Raw genomic sequence first — 13,757 nt, forward strand, 5'->3', positions numbered from 1 at the left:
GAAATATTTACTTAAGGCAGGGGTCCTCAATGGTTGTAATCTATTTGGATTGACATACTATTTGCATTTCACCCAAGTGGTATAGGCAGATATGAGGCTACATTTGGCCCCAGACTTGGTTTGCCCCAAGAACTCTGCTCTGCTTCATCAGGACAACATCTCTCCTGGGATTTTTGGCCTTGTTGGCTCTGAAAGCAGTGAGCTCTGAGGTTAAGTTTGCTGGATTATGTAGGAACTGTAGCAGTAGAGGAGGTAGAATGCAGAATCCTAGGATGGTATAGGCAGATATGAGGCTACATTTGGCCCCAGACTTGGTTTGCCCCAAGAACTCTGCTCTGCTTCATCAGGCCAACATCTCTCCTGGGATTTTTGGCCTTGTTGGCTCTGAAAGCAGTGAGCTCTGAGGTTAAGTTTGCTGGATTATGTAGGAACTGTAGCAGTAGAGGAGGTAGAATGCAGAATCCTAGGATGAAGAGGTTGAAGTGAGTGCTTAGGATTCCCCAGGAGGCTCTTCCTAGATGAGAAGGAAATTCTGGGAGGCAATGTTGTCTCCTAATTGCCACTGTCTAGGGAAAAATTCCTCTCAGTTTACAGTGGAGGTGACAATATGACTTCCTTCTTCTACCTGTATGGCATTCATAGTTTTTATAGGGCTCCTGGGGAAGACCACTGAACTAGGATTCAGCAGATTTGAGTGTTTTCCATTAACCAACATGGGACAACAGTTTAGGTCTCAATTTCCTTTTCTGTAAATGAAAGACAGGGTGAAACCAAATGTTCTCTAAGGACTGTCCCATGATTTTATAAAACTGGATTATGGCCCAGCTGGCATGGCTCAGTGGTTGAGCATCGACCTATGAACCAGGAAGTCAGGGTTCGATTTCCAGTCAGGGCAGAGGCCTGGGTTTCAGGCTCGATCCCCAGTAAGGGGCATGCAGAAGGCAGCTGATCAGTGATTCCCTCTCATCATTGATGTTTCTCTCCCTCTCCCTAGGAAATCAATAAAAACATATTTTAAAAAAAAGATTATGGATTTCCCCATTGACTGTTTCAGAACTTGGCGAGAGAGGGAGAGTATTCCCTTGGGCCGTGTTCTCAGGAAAGCCTAGAGGTGGAGGTGGATGGAATAAAGTGAGGCTCTCCCAGGGATCTTGTTCCATCTTTTTCTTCCCACCTGTTTCTTCCCATCCCTTTATCTCTATGGTGGGAGGAAGTGGTTAATTGTATGGGCTCAGGAATTGGACAGAAATATATTTGAATCCCAGCTCTGTCACTTACTGTGTGTGACTTGGGGCAAATTTCTTAACTTTCCTCTGCCTCAGTCTGCAGATGGAGTTTATCTTGCTAAGGTTATCACTAGGGTTGTATGACTTGATGCAGAGAGAGGATATAAATATTTGCTATAATTCCTCACAAATCTATTAATATTAATGCTGTTTATGTTTCTATCCTAGAACTCTGATTTTGACATGGAATTCTGTGATCTTCTACCCGATTGTCCAACCTGTTTGCTGTTGATTTTATGTGGAAAAACTTAGGAATCCCGTACTTTTATTTCTTCAGATATTTAATTGTTTCAGTCCCCAGTTCTGCTTGCACCATAAACCAGAGTTAAATGGCACAAGGTACAAGAACTAGCACAAGTCAGAATTGCTTACTGAGTTACAATATACACATTGTTATAGAGAATAAGATTTAAAAATGCTGGCATTAAAAGCATTTAGGAGTAACAGGTAACTGACTCACCAAATATTTCCTTCTGCTGAATTGTACACTTAAGGGCTAGAGGAAAGGGGAAAGGGAAGCCTTGGAGCCCTAGTAAATTTCTGGTGCACTTTAAAGTTTAACAGCATTGCAGCAGGTATGTCATGCCTATGCACTAATACTAACAGTAAATTTTTTGAGGTTTGGGATGATAACATTTCATAAATTATCTACAAATTATATGTTAATTCTGTAATCAAGGATAGCTTCTGAAGGTGAAAAGGTAAATGATGAGAATATTCAAGTTCCTTCTAAATGCAATTTTGAATGACATTTACACATTATTTCTATACTAGAGGCCCGGTGCACGAAATTTGTGCACTGGGGGGGGGGGTGTGCGTTCCCTCAGTCCAGCCTGCACCCTCTCGCAGTCTGGGAGCCCTTGGAGGATGTCCAACTGATGGCTTAGGCCCGCTCCCTGTGGGAAGTCGGACATCCTTAGCACTGCCACAGAGGCGGGAGAGGCTCCTGCCACCGCCGTTGCGCTCACCAGTCGTGAGCCCAGTTTCTGGCTGAGCAGTGCTCACCCTGTGGGAGCACACTGACCACCAGGGGACAGCTCCTGCGCTGAGCATCTGCCCCCTGGTGGTCAATGCACATCAGAGCGACTGGTCGTTCTGCCATTCGGTTGATTTGTGTATTAGCCTTTTATTATATAGGATACCTTTCATCTCAGTTGTTGGAATGGTGATGTTTAGGATCTGTGCTAGGGCTTTACAAAGACTGTCAATGTGATGGTTTTGGACAGCTTCCCTGCCTGGTGCCTCAGTTCCGAGGTTCTCTGTGGTCTAGGCGAGTCCCTACCCTCTTCTACAAGTAAATGGGCAAACACAGGAGCAGGTGGCAAACTCCTTGAGGACAGGATCTGTGTTATTCATTGTCACATATGCAGAACCTGGGAGGTAACAGGCACTTTGCAGACACTTAATACTTAATGAGTTTTAGAGTCTGAAAGTACTGGGTCTCTGTTACACAGGAGATGGAGATGCCTGGGGAGGAAAACCCTGTAGCATTATGAAAAGCATATCTAAGGCATGTTCTGAACCACAAGGTTCAAGAACAATACTACAGTGGGATTGTCATTCCCTTTTCACTTACCACCCCCATCTTGAATTACTCTGGTGGTGAGACTCTTTGAGTGTAAGGGGATGGAATCAAAGGATCTCATAGCTAGAGCTAAAATACAGGGGTAGCGAGGTTTGAAATGAAGCTTAGGTCCCAATGTGGGACAATGTATCTTTCAGGGTGAGTGATGTCTCTACAGATCCCATAAAGAGGTAGCAGCATTGGCCTTGCCATTATATTTCAGGATACAATGAATGAAAGGAATAACCAAAAAGGAGTGGGCTCATATCAGTACAAGGTTAGCCTGACAGTGAATTAGAGGTTTGAAGGAAGAAAGGCTGTCTGTTCTGCAAGATGGCTCACTGGCTGACATTTCAAGGACTCCTGGCAAGTTGAGAATTATGAGATCTGTTCATTTTTCCTTCACTGTAATGGATCATGCCTCTGATGATAATTATGTGTATGCGTAGAGTCACGTCTTATCAGCTTCTTTCTGAATTATTGCTTATCACTCAGGGGCCTTCCAACCATTTGAGGATTACCAAGATGAAGTCAGATTTTAGCTGGGGAGGTAGACCATTCTGTTTTGCAGGAAGCAGTTGATTGCACGTGCCACTCAGAGACATCCTGGCTCCAGCAATCTTCTTCCTATTACATGCCAGAGGTCATGGCAGAGTCTTTAGGAGCAGGCCCTGGCCGGTGGCCCAATGGCATGGCAGCTAAAGGTGGACATAGGAGGTGTTCTCTCCTCTCCTTCAACAAGACAGGATCTTGAGGAAGGCTTTACGGAACTCAATGTTGAAGGTGGTATAGATCACAGGGTTGAGGGCGCTGTTCACGTAGCCCAGCCATGTTGTGGCTCTGTAAAGTCCTGGAGACACGTGGCATGCTGGGCAGTGGGTATTAAGGACGTGGGTCAAAAAGAAGGGCAGCCAGCAGACAATGAAGGTCCCTAGGTCGCAAAGGGAGAGAAAAACTGGGTAACAGGTTTTCGTACTTGTTTTGTTATAACATGAAAATGACTCATGCTTGTTTCCTTTATGCCAGTTACTATGCAGGAAGTTTTACATACCCATTTAATTCTTAAACCAACCCTGTGAAGTAGGTGTGATTAGCCACTTTTTCTTTTTTTTTTTTGATGAGAAAACATCAGAATATCTTTGATTCATCTTAGGCCTTTGTTCCTAAATCAATTTTCTAGTTTTATTTTTAGGTAGTTCTTTACTAGTTTTTTCTACTTGTTAATTTAAACCAAATATTTATTTAATGTCTATCCATCAAGACTTGATGTTAGGCACTGACAGGAAAGAAGACCCTAAAGACACAATTGACACAATTCCTACTGTTGAGGAGATTACTTCTAGGGGTTCTCATAAAGTCCCTGAGGTATAAGGAGGCGTGGTTTGTCAGTGATAAGAGGATGAATTACTTCCACTCTATATGGTACCTGTGATTTCTCAATTTTTTTAATTTAAATAAATTAATATTTATTTAATAAGTTATATATTTTTTTACTATAAAAGCTAGCTCTGATTTTATATATTATGGAAAATTTGGTAAATACAGAAAAGTAGAAAGAAGAAAAATACCCACCACGCAAAGTCAATCACTTTTGACATCTTAGTGAATTAATTTTCAGGTTTTTTTTCTCTCTGTATTTCATATCATCTAGATTTTATCATACCACATGACCATCGTTTTTTGCATCCCTATTTTTTTACTTAATATTTTAGAGTAAGCATTTGTTAAATATCTGGTAAATACCACACTCTTTTACTTAATCATTATCTTACTTATTATTTAATTTATCCATTATTGTAAGTCCATGTGATAGACAACAAACACAATGGATAAGCGCAGCCTGATAAGGTGACCTGCTGAGTTTCATATTTCATAAATTTTGGTCTAGGTTTTGCAATTTCCACCAGTTAACATTTATATACAAACCCCTTTCAGTCATATGATAAACATTTATAAATATAACCATCATTGGATTTCCAATTCTGTCAACTGTGGTTACCTTAACCCTCTGCCAGCTGCACTAAACTCAACCTAACCCAACTCAACCTAACTCAGCTCAGCTCAACCTTTTCCAAACTCACCAAGCACAATGACCAGCATCTGGGTTGCCTTCTTCTCCCGAAGCGGCACTCCCCGAGGTTGCAAGGGCCCCAGTTTCAGGGATGTTGACAACCTGCCGTTACTGAGTTTTCGAACCTCTAAGCTGAGCTTGGGTGCCATGGTGGGGCTGAGGGAGTTCCGAGTGCTTGCCTCCTTTTTCAACTCTCCTTCTCCTTCTTGGAAGCCTGGTGGCCCGAAGGCTGTATCTTGGCAGATGCTATAGTAACGCCTCAGCCCCATGTGTGCCCGGCCAGGGGAGAGGGGCTGCAGGTGTGACAAGAGAGGGTCTTGACATTTCTGGGGATATTGCTTATCTTCTGAATGTCCCTGAAAGAAAAAGAGGAGGCAACGAAGGAAGGGGAATCCATCGTTGTGTAAAACCTGCAGAGGTTAGGCTTAAATGCATGCATACAAGTCCTTTGGTTGATCTCTCCTCCTTACCCGCCCCCCTCCCCTGCCTTTCCTCTGAGGTTTGATGGTCTGATAGATGCTTCTCTGTCTCTGGATCTGCTTTTGTTCATCAGTTTATGTGGTTCATTATATTCCTCAAATGAGTGAGATCATGTGATATTTATCTTTCTCTGACTGACTTGTTTCATTTAGCATAATGCTCTCCAGTTCCATCCACACTGTTGCAATGGCATGGATGGAACTGGAGAGCATTATGGGTGTGAGGGCATGAGTGGGGGGGTAGGGAGACAATGGGGGGATAAGGACACATATGTAATACTTTAATCAATAAAGAAAAAAGAAAAAAAGAAAAAATGTGTTATCAGATAATCAATTTATGATGCAAATATTGCTAATATATCTTTTCCCCACACATTTTCATGATTTGATCAATGATAGTGCAATAATTTTTTTCCCTTTGATTTATAAAGGCCAGGCATTGACAGACTATATAGCCTGCAGGTCAAATTTGGCCTGCTACTTGTTTTGGTGAATAAAAATTTATTGGAACACACACACACACACACACACACACACACACACACAAAACCTGCAGAGGGCGCATCTGAGAGTGATTGAACCATGCAAAGTTAAGGTAAGTGAAATCTGCTTCTGACTTTACACTTAAAAGCACCTGCCACATGTACAACATGTGAGAATCACAGTCATCCCTGGAGGGGGAGAGCATAGGATTATAGCCTGGCCTTTTTACGTTAGAATGGCTAGGATATACAGAGGAACATGTTAACTGACACCACTGGGATGTAAGCAACAAAATCTGAACAAACTACTCAGTTTCTTCAACAAATAAATTGCAATGATGACAACAATAACATTTACCAGTTGCAAAATATGGATCTTACTTGAATTTTGATTCAAATAAACCAACTATAAAAAATTTATGAGACAATTGAGAAAAATTTGCATATTGGATACCTATATATATAAAAGGCTAATATGCTAAGTGTCCGACCATCCAACCTGTCCCCATGATGTGCACTGGCCACCAGGGGACAGACGCTCAACGTAGGAGCTGTCGTGATGCGCACTGGCCATGTACAGAGAAACGGCACCACAGACCTGACGCCGACAAAGCAACACTCGGCTTCCCCCAAGTGGGACACAGGCCCCACCACCACCCTAGAGTGACAGCCCACCAAATCGCAGCCAACACTGCCAAGACCCCATGGCACAAAATATTTTTAGAGAGTCTTACAAAGTATTTTGAAATGCTATGACATTTGGGATTTGCTTCATAACAATCCAATGAGTTTATGTGAATGTAAGTGGGGGTATAGATGAAATAAGATTGGCCATGAGCCCAGCCTGGAAACAGTGGCTGTGGGCACCAGGTAATGATGTCACATAGTAATGCCCGGCTTCCTCTCCCTAGCAACAGGCCATTTAACAATAAACGGCACCACGGACCTGTCACCCACAAAGCAACGCTCGGCTTCCCTAAAGTGGACACAGGCCCTGCAATCATGCTGGAGCGACACCCTACCAAATTGCAGCCGATGCTGCCGAGATTCCATGGCGCAAAATGTGGCCCACAGCCCAGCCCAGCCCAGCCAGGAAACGGTGGCTGTGGGCATCGGGTAATGACATCAGGTAGCAATGCCTGGCTTCCTCTCTCTAGTGATTAGTCTCTTTGGAGTTTCTTCAGCCCAGGAACATGACTTGCCAGGTGGAAACATTTTACACTTTAACCAAATGTCTGTGAAGCGTTTTCCAGTGCCTCATCTCATTTGATCCTCACAGAAGTCCTGGAGTAGGTAGATAGGAGACTCGGTGGAATCCTATTTTCTTTCCAAGAGTCTTTGGCTCCAGTCACTGGGATCTCACCCAATAGCCATATGCTTTTTGAGTGTCATTTGCTGATTCTTATTCTGAAGCTCAAATCAGGCAGGATCTCAGATCTGTTCTATATTGTAGATACAAGTGTGGGATTGGGCTAGATTCTATTTTGGAATGGAAGTGGAATCAAGTCAAGTCAGGATCTTTGAGGAAAATATCTCTTATTCTTTCCCTGTAATTAAAGGTGTGGTTTACTTACCATTTTCCCTGTGGCATCTGATGGAAATCTGGCCCTTAGTGAAAATTGCCGAATGGGGTGCAGCCGAAGACAGGAAGACTAGGGTAGGTTAAAGGAGAAATAGTTGTAGGTTAAGCTCTACACAGTTGAACCACAAAGATGACAATGGTTTAAACACAGTATGTTCGTATTCTCATCCTCCAGCGCCGACCTCCTATTTCATGAGCATTAACATTCTTGTTCTACTCAAGCCTTGGGACTTCAACTTTGAGATTTTGACCCTCACTCAGATTGATCTAGACATCCAAATGCCTTAAAGATCAAATTCAGTTCTTACTCTGTCTCAACCTCTTTCCTGAGCATATTGATCTCTTTCTTCTCATAACTTCAAAGGCATTCAATATCTGAGGGCTCAATTGTCTTCACTTAACATTTGGCAAACATCTCACTCACTTTTGGGCTGCTCATTAACTTTGGGTGGAGGTGTGCTTATCTGCTTGTTTAGAGTCCAAGCTCCATGAAGGCAGAGGCTGTATAATGTTCCTGCCGTCCCTTCCCTGTAAGATTTCAAGTGTTTGGTATGTCTCCACTCATGCTTTAAGTACATTGTGGGTAAACTACTATGACACTGGGCACTGGGATAAGCAGAACTTAAAACCCCAGAAATTGGAAGATCAGTGTTGAGGCAACAATCTTCTTTGTCAGAGCCTAACAACATCCCAAAAATGCATCATCAGCATCACAGTGTACCAGCTTGTCAATGCCTGGATACAGGGACTGACGTAGTACAGAAAGGAGATTTTGATGGACCCCAATAATCTTTGGAATGAGTGATCTGGCCAGAAAGTCCGTTTCGGGAACCTTCTAGCAGTGCATGATGCAACTGTCACACTAAAACTTTGAACCCTGTGTGACATCTGAACTTCTGGCCATCTGGGGACAATGAAAGACTTTGAAGGGAAGCAGAACATGTTTAGAAACTATCCTATCATCCTCCCAAGTAAGATGTGCTCTAGGAAAGACTATCAATGAACTTTTTGGATTGAATTTACTATCTCTAAAGCAGAGCCAATACCAGCAGATTAGAAGGTGGGGGTCAGATGTGTGTCTCCAAAGTGTCAGTTCAGGCAAAAACATTCACTGCTGGACACAAGGCTGGGAGGCCACGGAGTCGGGTGCTGTCTTCCCTCTGCCCCTCCCACATGCTTACGTGTTGGGGGAAGCTGGGCCTGACACTGATGCACTGACTGTTCTGTCGAGTGAGAATCCGCTTCCGTCTCCTCTGTCTCAGTACCACATAGATTCTCGCATAGACGAGGACCGTCACTCCGAAGGGCAGGTAGAAGGACACCACTGAAGAGTAGATGACAAAATCAGGGTTGGAGATGGAGCAGACACTGGGGTCTCCTGTGACAGAAAAGGAGAAAGCAAAGCAGTTTGCCAAATATGAGACCTCAATGGGGAGCACAAACTATGGCCCCAAACCACATGTGGTATCTGCACCCTTTGATCCACACGGAGCTTGGAGGAGCAGGGATTCCCGGTCCCACCTACACCCTCACGGTGCCCCAGTTCACATGCTGCCTCATCCGGGAGGCTTACTTGAGTTTCTTATTCAGAAGCAACTCTGTCTTCCTTTGTGCCTCACAACTCTTTACTTTTGCCTGTTTTGTGTAGTTAGCACACAGGTCCTGATTGCCACGTTGTCAGCTCACTGAGGGTAGGAGGTCTCATGTAGCTTTGTGTTGCTCACAGTTCACTTAAAAAAATCAATGATTACATGCCAGACACTGGGACTGTGAAGAGGCATGACACCGTGTCTGCCCTTGAAGGAGCTCACAGTCTTGATCCCTTCCATATGCTGTGCTAAGTGCCATGGAGGAATGCAGCCTGGGAGGCTGGGGCGAGTGTCACCGAGCAACGAGCCAGAGGCTTGCGGGAGGGATGCAGCCCCAGGAAGGGGCCTGCGGAGTGGAGGCCTGAAAGGATTACTGAACGCACTGAATGGAGGAAGCCTTCTTTGCTGAGAATGCCAGGTCTTCATTTTGAATCCGGGATATGGGGCAGGTGGTGGCTGAATATGAGACAGGCATTTGCTTTTTCAAGGAATTCCAGCCACGGTCAGCAGTGAGATGGGAAGAGGACCAGTAAGGATATTGTCATTGTGGGCAATGTGAATTGAGGAGGTCCTTGTCTCTGTTCTATGTTCAGGAATGCTCCTGCCACTCCTCCTGGGAGGGCCTTGTAGCTCTGCCTTCATCACTAGCAGATGTTGTGATTTCCAATGCCCAGAAGAGGGCCTGGAGCTTGCCCCTCTTGAAAGAGAAATGGAAAGCAAACTAATACCTTGCAGGTGATATGCCAACGGCTTTATCCACATTATCTTACCTAATCGTTATGGAAACATTATGTGACACAGGTGCTATTACTGACTTCATTCTCAGATGAGCAGACTAGGGCTCAGAGAGGTTTAGTAAGTGACCCAACATCACACAGCCTGAAAGGGATGGAGCCTGGATACATTCCTCTAGCCACTCTGACCCCCAAACCAATCTTCTTTCTGTGATTTGGACACTCCACCTCCCTCTAACCAGTGGGGAATGGCATATTTGTGCTTTGTCCAGCACTGTCAGCAACAGCTGTTGGTACACCTGGCCAGTCTTCATAAAGAGCTGGGCATTCTCCAACCCAAACCTGGTCTCAGAAGATATAGACTCAGGTGTGAGTTGGCAGGAAGAAGGCTGCGGCCACATGGCCCCTCATTCTGCTTCTTGGTCTCTGAGGTAGCAGAGGGCAGGCAGCCAAGGTGTGAGACCCAGTATGCCATTTATTAACTGTGTGATCTTAGAGAAATTACTTAACTAGCCAAGCCTCAGTTTCAGTATCTCTAAAAGATATTGTGTCATATAGAGGAAATGAGAATAAATGGCAACTATTATTTATTCTTTACTATTATTATTTAAGTTTTACCTCCTCTGAGCTTTTTGAACTGAAAAGGGATGGGATCACTCGGAATAGAAATTTGGAGCGAGACTTACAGGGAACAATGTTTGGGGGTGGAGGGAGGAGGAAGTAACAGCTAAGAATTAAAACAAACAACCAAAAAGAGTGCTCAGAGCTTAGTGAGGATTTTAACGACAGCACCACCACCAGAATCTTCATGAGCTACTCGCCAATTCTCCGGTTCTCCTGGGGAGGGGATAAAATTTAGGTCATATTAGTACCATCCTACCAAAGCCGGTGTCAGTGTCCTTCAGGAAATGGCTCATGAGGCTTTGAGCAGTGGCCACAGATTGGCATCTTCTGGCCTGAGGGGGCTGGGGTCAGAGGTAGGAATAGGGTGGCAGCAGGTGGTCTTCTGAACTTTAAACAGCCATGAGCTCTCCTGTCATCAGCGTCTGACCATGACTTATGATGAGAGGCACCTCAGCACGTTTTGCTAGTAAGAAGTGGGCTAGAGGGGTAGCAGGGCTATGTCCCTGCTATTCACCTTGTTGCCTCCTTGGTGTGCTAGATAGTCCCCATTTGTCCCTCCAGGTATACCTTCTACCCTTGTCTACCCTCCTCTGGGTTCTGGGAGGCTGACTTCTAAATTCTATATATTAACGACTACTTTTAAAAAGCCAGGAGCAAAAGTAGGTATATTGTGCTTCTATTTGTGTAAAAATGGATACACACACATACACACACAAACATGTATGTGCGTGTGCACATGCCCGAGTGTATGTACTTGTGTTTGCTCCTAGGGAGGGAGATGAAGGAATTAGCAATTGGGGTAGAAGGGAGAGATACATATAAGTATGCATATGTCTCCCATTACAGCTTACGTTTTATCATGTGCAGATATTTATTTTTGCAGTAAAAATAGCGAAAGCATATATATAAGAAACAGAGTGAAGAGAGCATGTAGTGATTTCAGGGTCACTAATCAATGAAGGTCCTGATGTATAATCACCGATCCTACATTGTCATCCCATCCTTCCTCCCCTGCTGCCTGCCCTCACACCATGTTTGGCAGCCTCTCCCCGAATCCTGGGAGGACTGTCAGCAGGCAGAGTTACATAAGAGGCAAGTGGCCAGCGAGTGGGAACCTACTCCAGTCCCCATCAGGTCTGACCTGGGTGTAGGTCCTATTTGCAGGGTAGAGTAAAGCCCCCACACCAGCAATTTTGGAAGCTTCTTTCTGCTGAGTCCCGAGGAGGCGAGGGCAGTAAGGCCTTCACAGGAGCTGTGGCTTCCCCAGGAGATGCCCCAGGAGGTACCTTGTTTTAATTATTTAATTAAAACAGCACTATGCTCAAGACAATATGGGGGTGGGGGCATGTGCTGGGGGGGGGTGGTGGGAGTGGGTGGGGAGAGGTCAATGGGGGAAAAAGGAGACATATGTAAAACTTTCAACAATAAAGAATTAAAAAACAACAACACAGTACTGTGCGGTCACCCCAATAGTTATTGAATGAATACATGAATCATGAATAAGTGCGCAAAGTAGATGAGCATTTTACAGAAACACATAGAGTCACTGACTGGAGGATAAAGGGGAGGCTGGGGGTTACTCCTCATTCTCTGAGACTGAGATGTTTATCCCAACTCATCTCAACATTTAAGGAGGAAATGATAAGAAGGAGGAATTATGTCACTCAACATAATTTTATGGAGCACCTACTGTGTTCGAGGCACTGTGTGGGGTGATAAAACGCTCAGTAGCTTTGCTAATGAGTCTAAAAGGCTTTTGTGGGCTAGCCTGGCAACTTGGTCCCACAGTGATGTGAGCAGCAAGGCCAGAAGCAGGTTTACCTGAGAGATAATGGACTTGAAGCTCATCGAAAGGTCTATCCTCTACTTCAGGGGTCCTCAAACTTTTTAAACAGGGGGCCAGTTCACTGTCCCTCAGACCGTTGGAGGGCCAGACTATAGTTTAAAAAAAACTATGAACAAATCCCCATGCACACTGCACATATCTTATTTTGAAGTAAAAAAATAAAACGGGAACAAATACAATATTTGTATTTGCATGTGGCCCGCGGGCCGTAGTTTGAGGACCCCTGCTACTTGTTTGCAAAGGCAGGAGATCCTGATGAGTCTGATTTTAGAATGAGCCTACTATTCTTTTAACTTTGTGCTTCTCAACCAAACTCCTCCCAGCTCCAGTGCTCTGAAGATCAGGTGAGGCGTTATATTGCTAAAACCGAATAATTGCACTCCCCCATGTCTTTGTTTCGAAGAAAAGTTAAGCTACCTGATAGGATTTTCTCAGCTTTAAGTTTTTTCTCCCTTGAAGATTTCTTACACCCTCATTACCAGCTATTGCTTATTCACTCTAGAATTTTTTATAACACAATAGTTATCTGATTTAGCAAAAATTTAAATACTAGTTATTTTTCTTGTCTGTGAAATGAAAGGAGTGGGCTGCTCATTCAGGGATCTTTAGGCTTTTCTCTAACACCAACACTCCATGCTCCACGGCTGTTGGGGGCTGTTGATGGTGTGATATCGGGCTAGACTTCGGGGCCTCTGCTGGGATCAGGGGCAACGCTGGGCAGCCAGGCCCCACAGCCTTGAAACACTCTATGACTCAAGACCCTGCCTTAAATGTACATCCAGAAATACATATTGACCTTTCCTCCGTCAATAGGAGCAACTCCAAGTTGAAAGAAACTGAAGTTCAACTTTTCGCTCCCTTCTGTTCTCTGACAATTCACAATCCCACATGGCAGCCCATTTCATAAAAAGAGAACTCTGTCAGAATGTCCCTTTGTGTTTCATTTGTTAGTGAAAGTTTATTTACTTCCAATATCAGGTGTTATTGCAGTATCCTGCCCCTTTCTCCTCTGCTTTTCACAGAGAGAGTAGAAAAACATAGCTGAGAGAAGTCGTTTATATTGGGCTTTTGAGTGGCCTTGGGAACTTCCTTATAGATGGAAGAGGTGCTGGAGGAACCCACATCTATCAAGATAATGATGACGTTCTGTGAAGGACAGACTGAGGCAGAGAAGGATGCTGGGACTCCCGCCTTGAGTTCTGCTCACTAATCCCTGAACCGAGTTTTCGGATGAGACAACTGGTCTCCTCTATAACTACCAGAATTACAACTGTTCAGATTTTTCCTTGGAACAGGTACAGAGTTAAATTTTGAGGCACAGAAACCATTCCTAATACATAACAACAACAACACCATTAGCTAATGTCTAATGGGGTCTTCTGCTGGACCCAACACTTTGACATAAGATATGAATAAGTGGAGGGCTCACCATAGCCTTATTAGTAATCTTAAAGGTAAGAGAGAGTGAGAGATTACGAGAGAAGTGAGAGTGTACACGCT

At 44.2% G+C, this 13,757-nt stretch overlaps 1 protein-coding gene across 2 annotated transcripts in view; it reads right to left on the reverse strand.

The window, feature by feature from the left end:
• Nucleotides 1–3,249: 3,249 nt before the first annotated feature.
• Nucleotides 3,250–13,757, reverse strand: part of DRD3 (dopamine receptor D3) — a 38,589-nt gene continuing 28,081 nt past the window's right edge. Inside the window, exons 5-8 of one of the 2 annotated variants that reach the window (XM_023760655.1) lie at nt 8,646–8,842; nt 5,079–5,214; nt 4,932–4,979; nt 3,250–3,781 (exon numbers count right to left, since the gene is read on the reverse strand). In XM_023760655.1, the coding sequence (XP_023616423.1) occupies nt 3,585–3,781; nt 4,932–4,979; nt 5,079–5,214; nt 8,646–8,842 (578 nt within the window). In that variant the 3' untranslated portion in view covers nt 3,250–3,584. Of the gene's footprint in view, nt 3,782–4,931; nt 5,215–8,645; nt 8,843–13,757 lie in introns of both variants that reach the window. The other variant, XM_023760654.1, reaches the window with a different exon arrangement.

Source organism: Myotis lucifugus, unplaced genomic scaffold, assembly GCF_000147115.1.
Source record: "Myotis lucifugus unplaced genomic scaffold, Myoluc2.0 scaffold_188, whole genome shotgun sequence".
NCBI classification, from domain to species: domain Eukaryota; kingdom Metazoa; phylum Chordata; class Mammalia; order Chiroptera; family Vespertilionidae; genus Myotis; species Myotis lucifugus.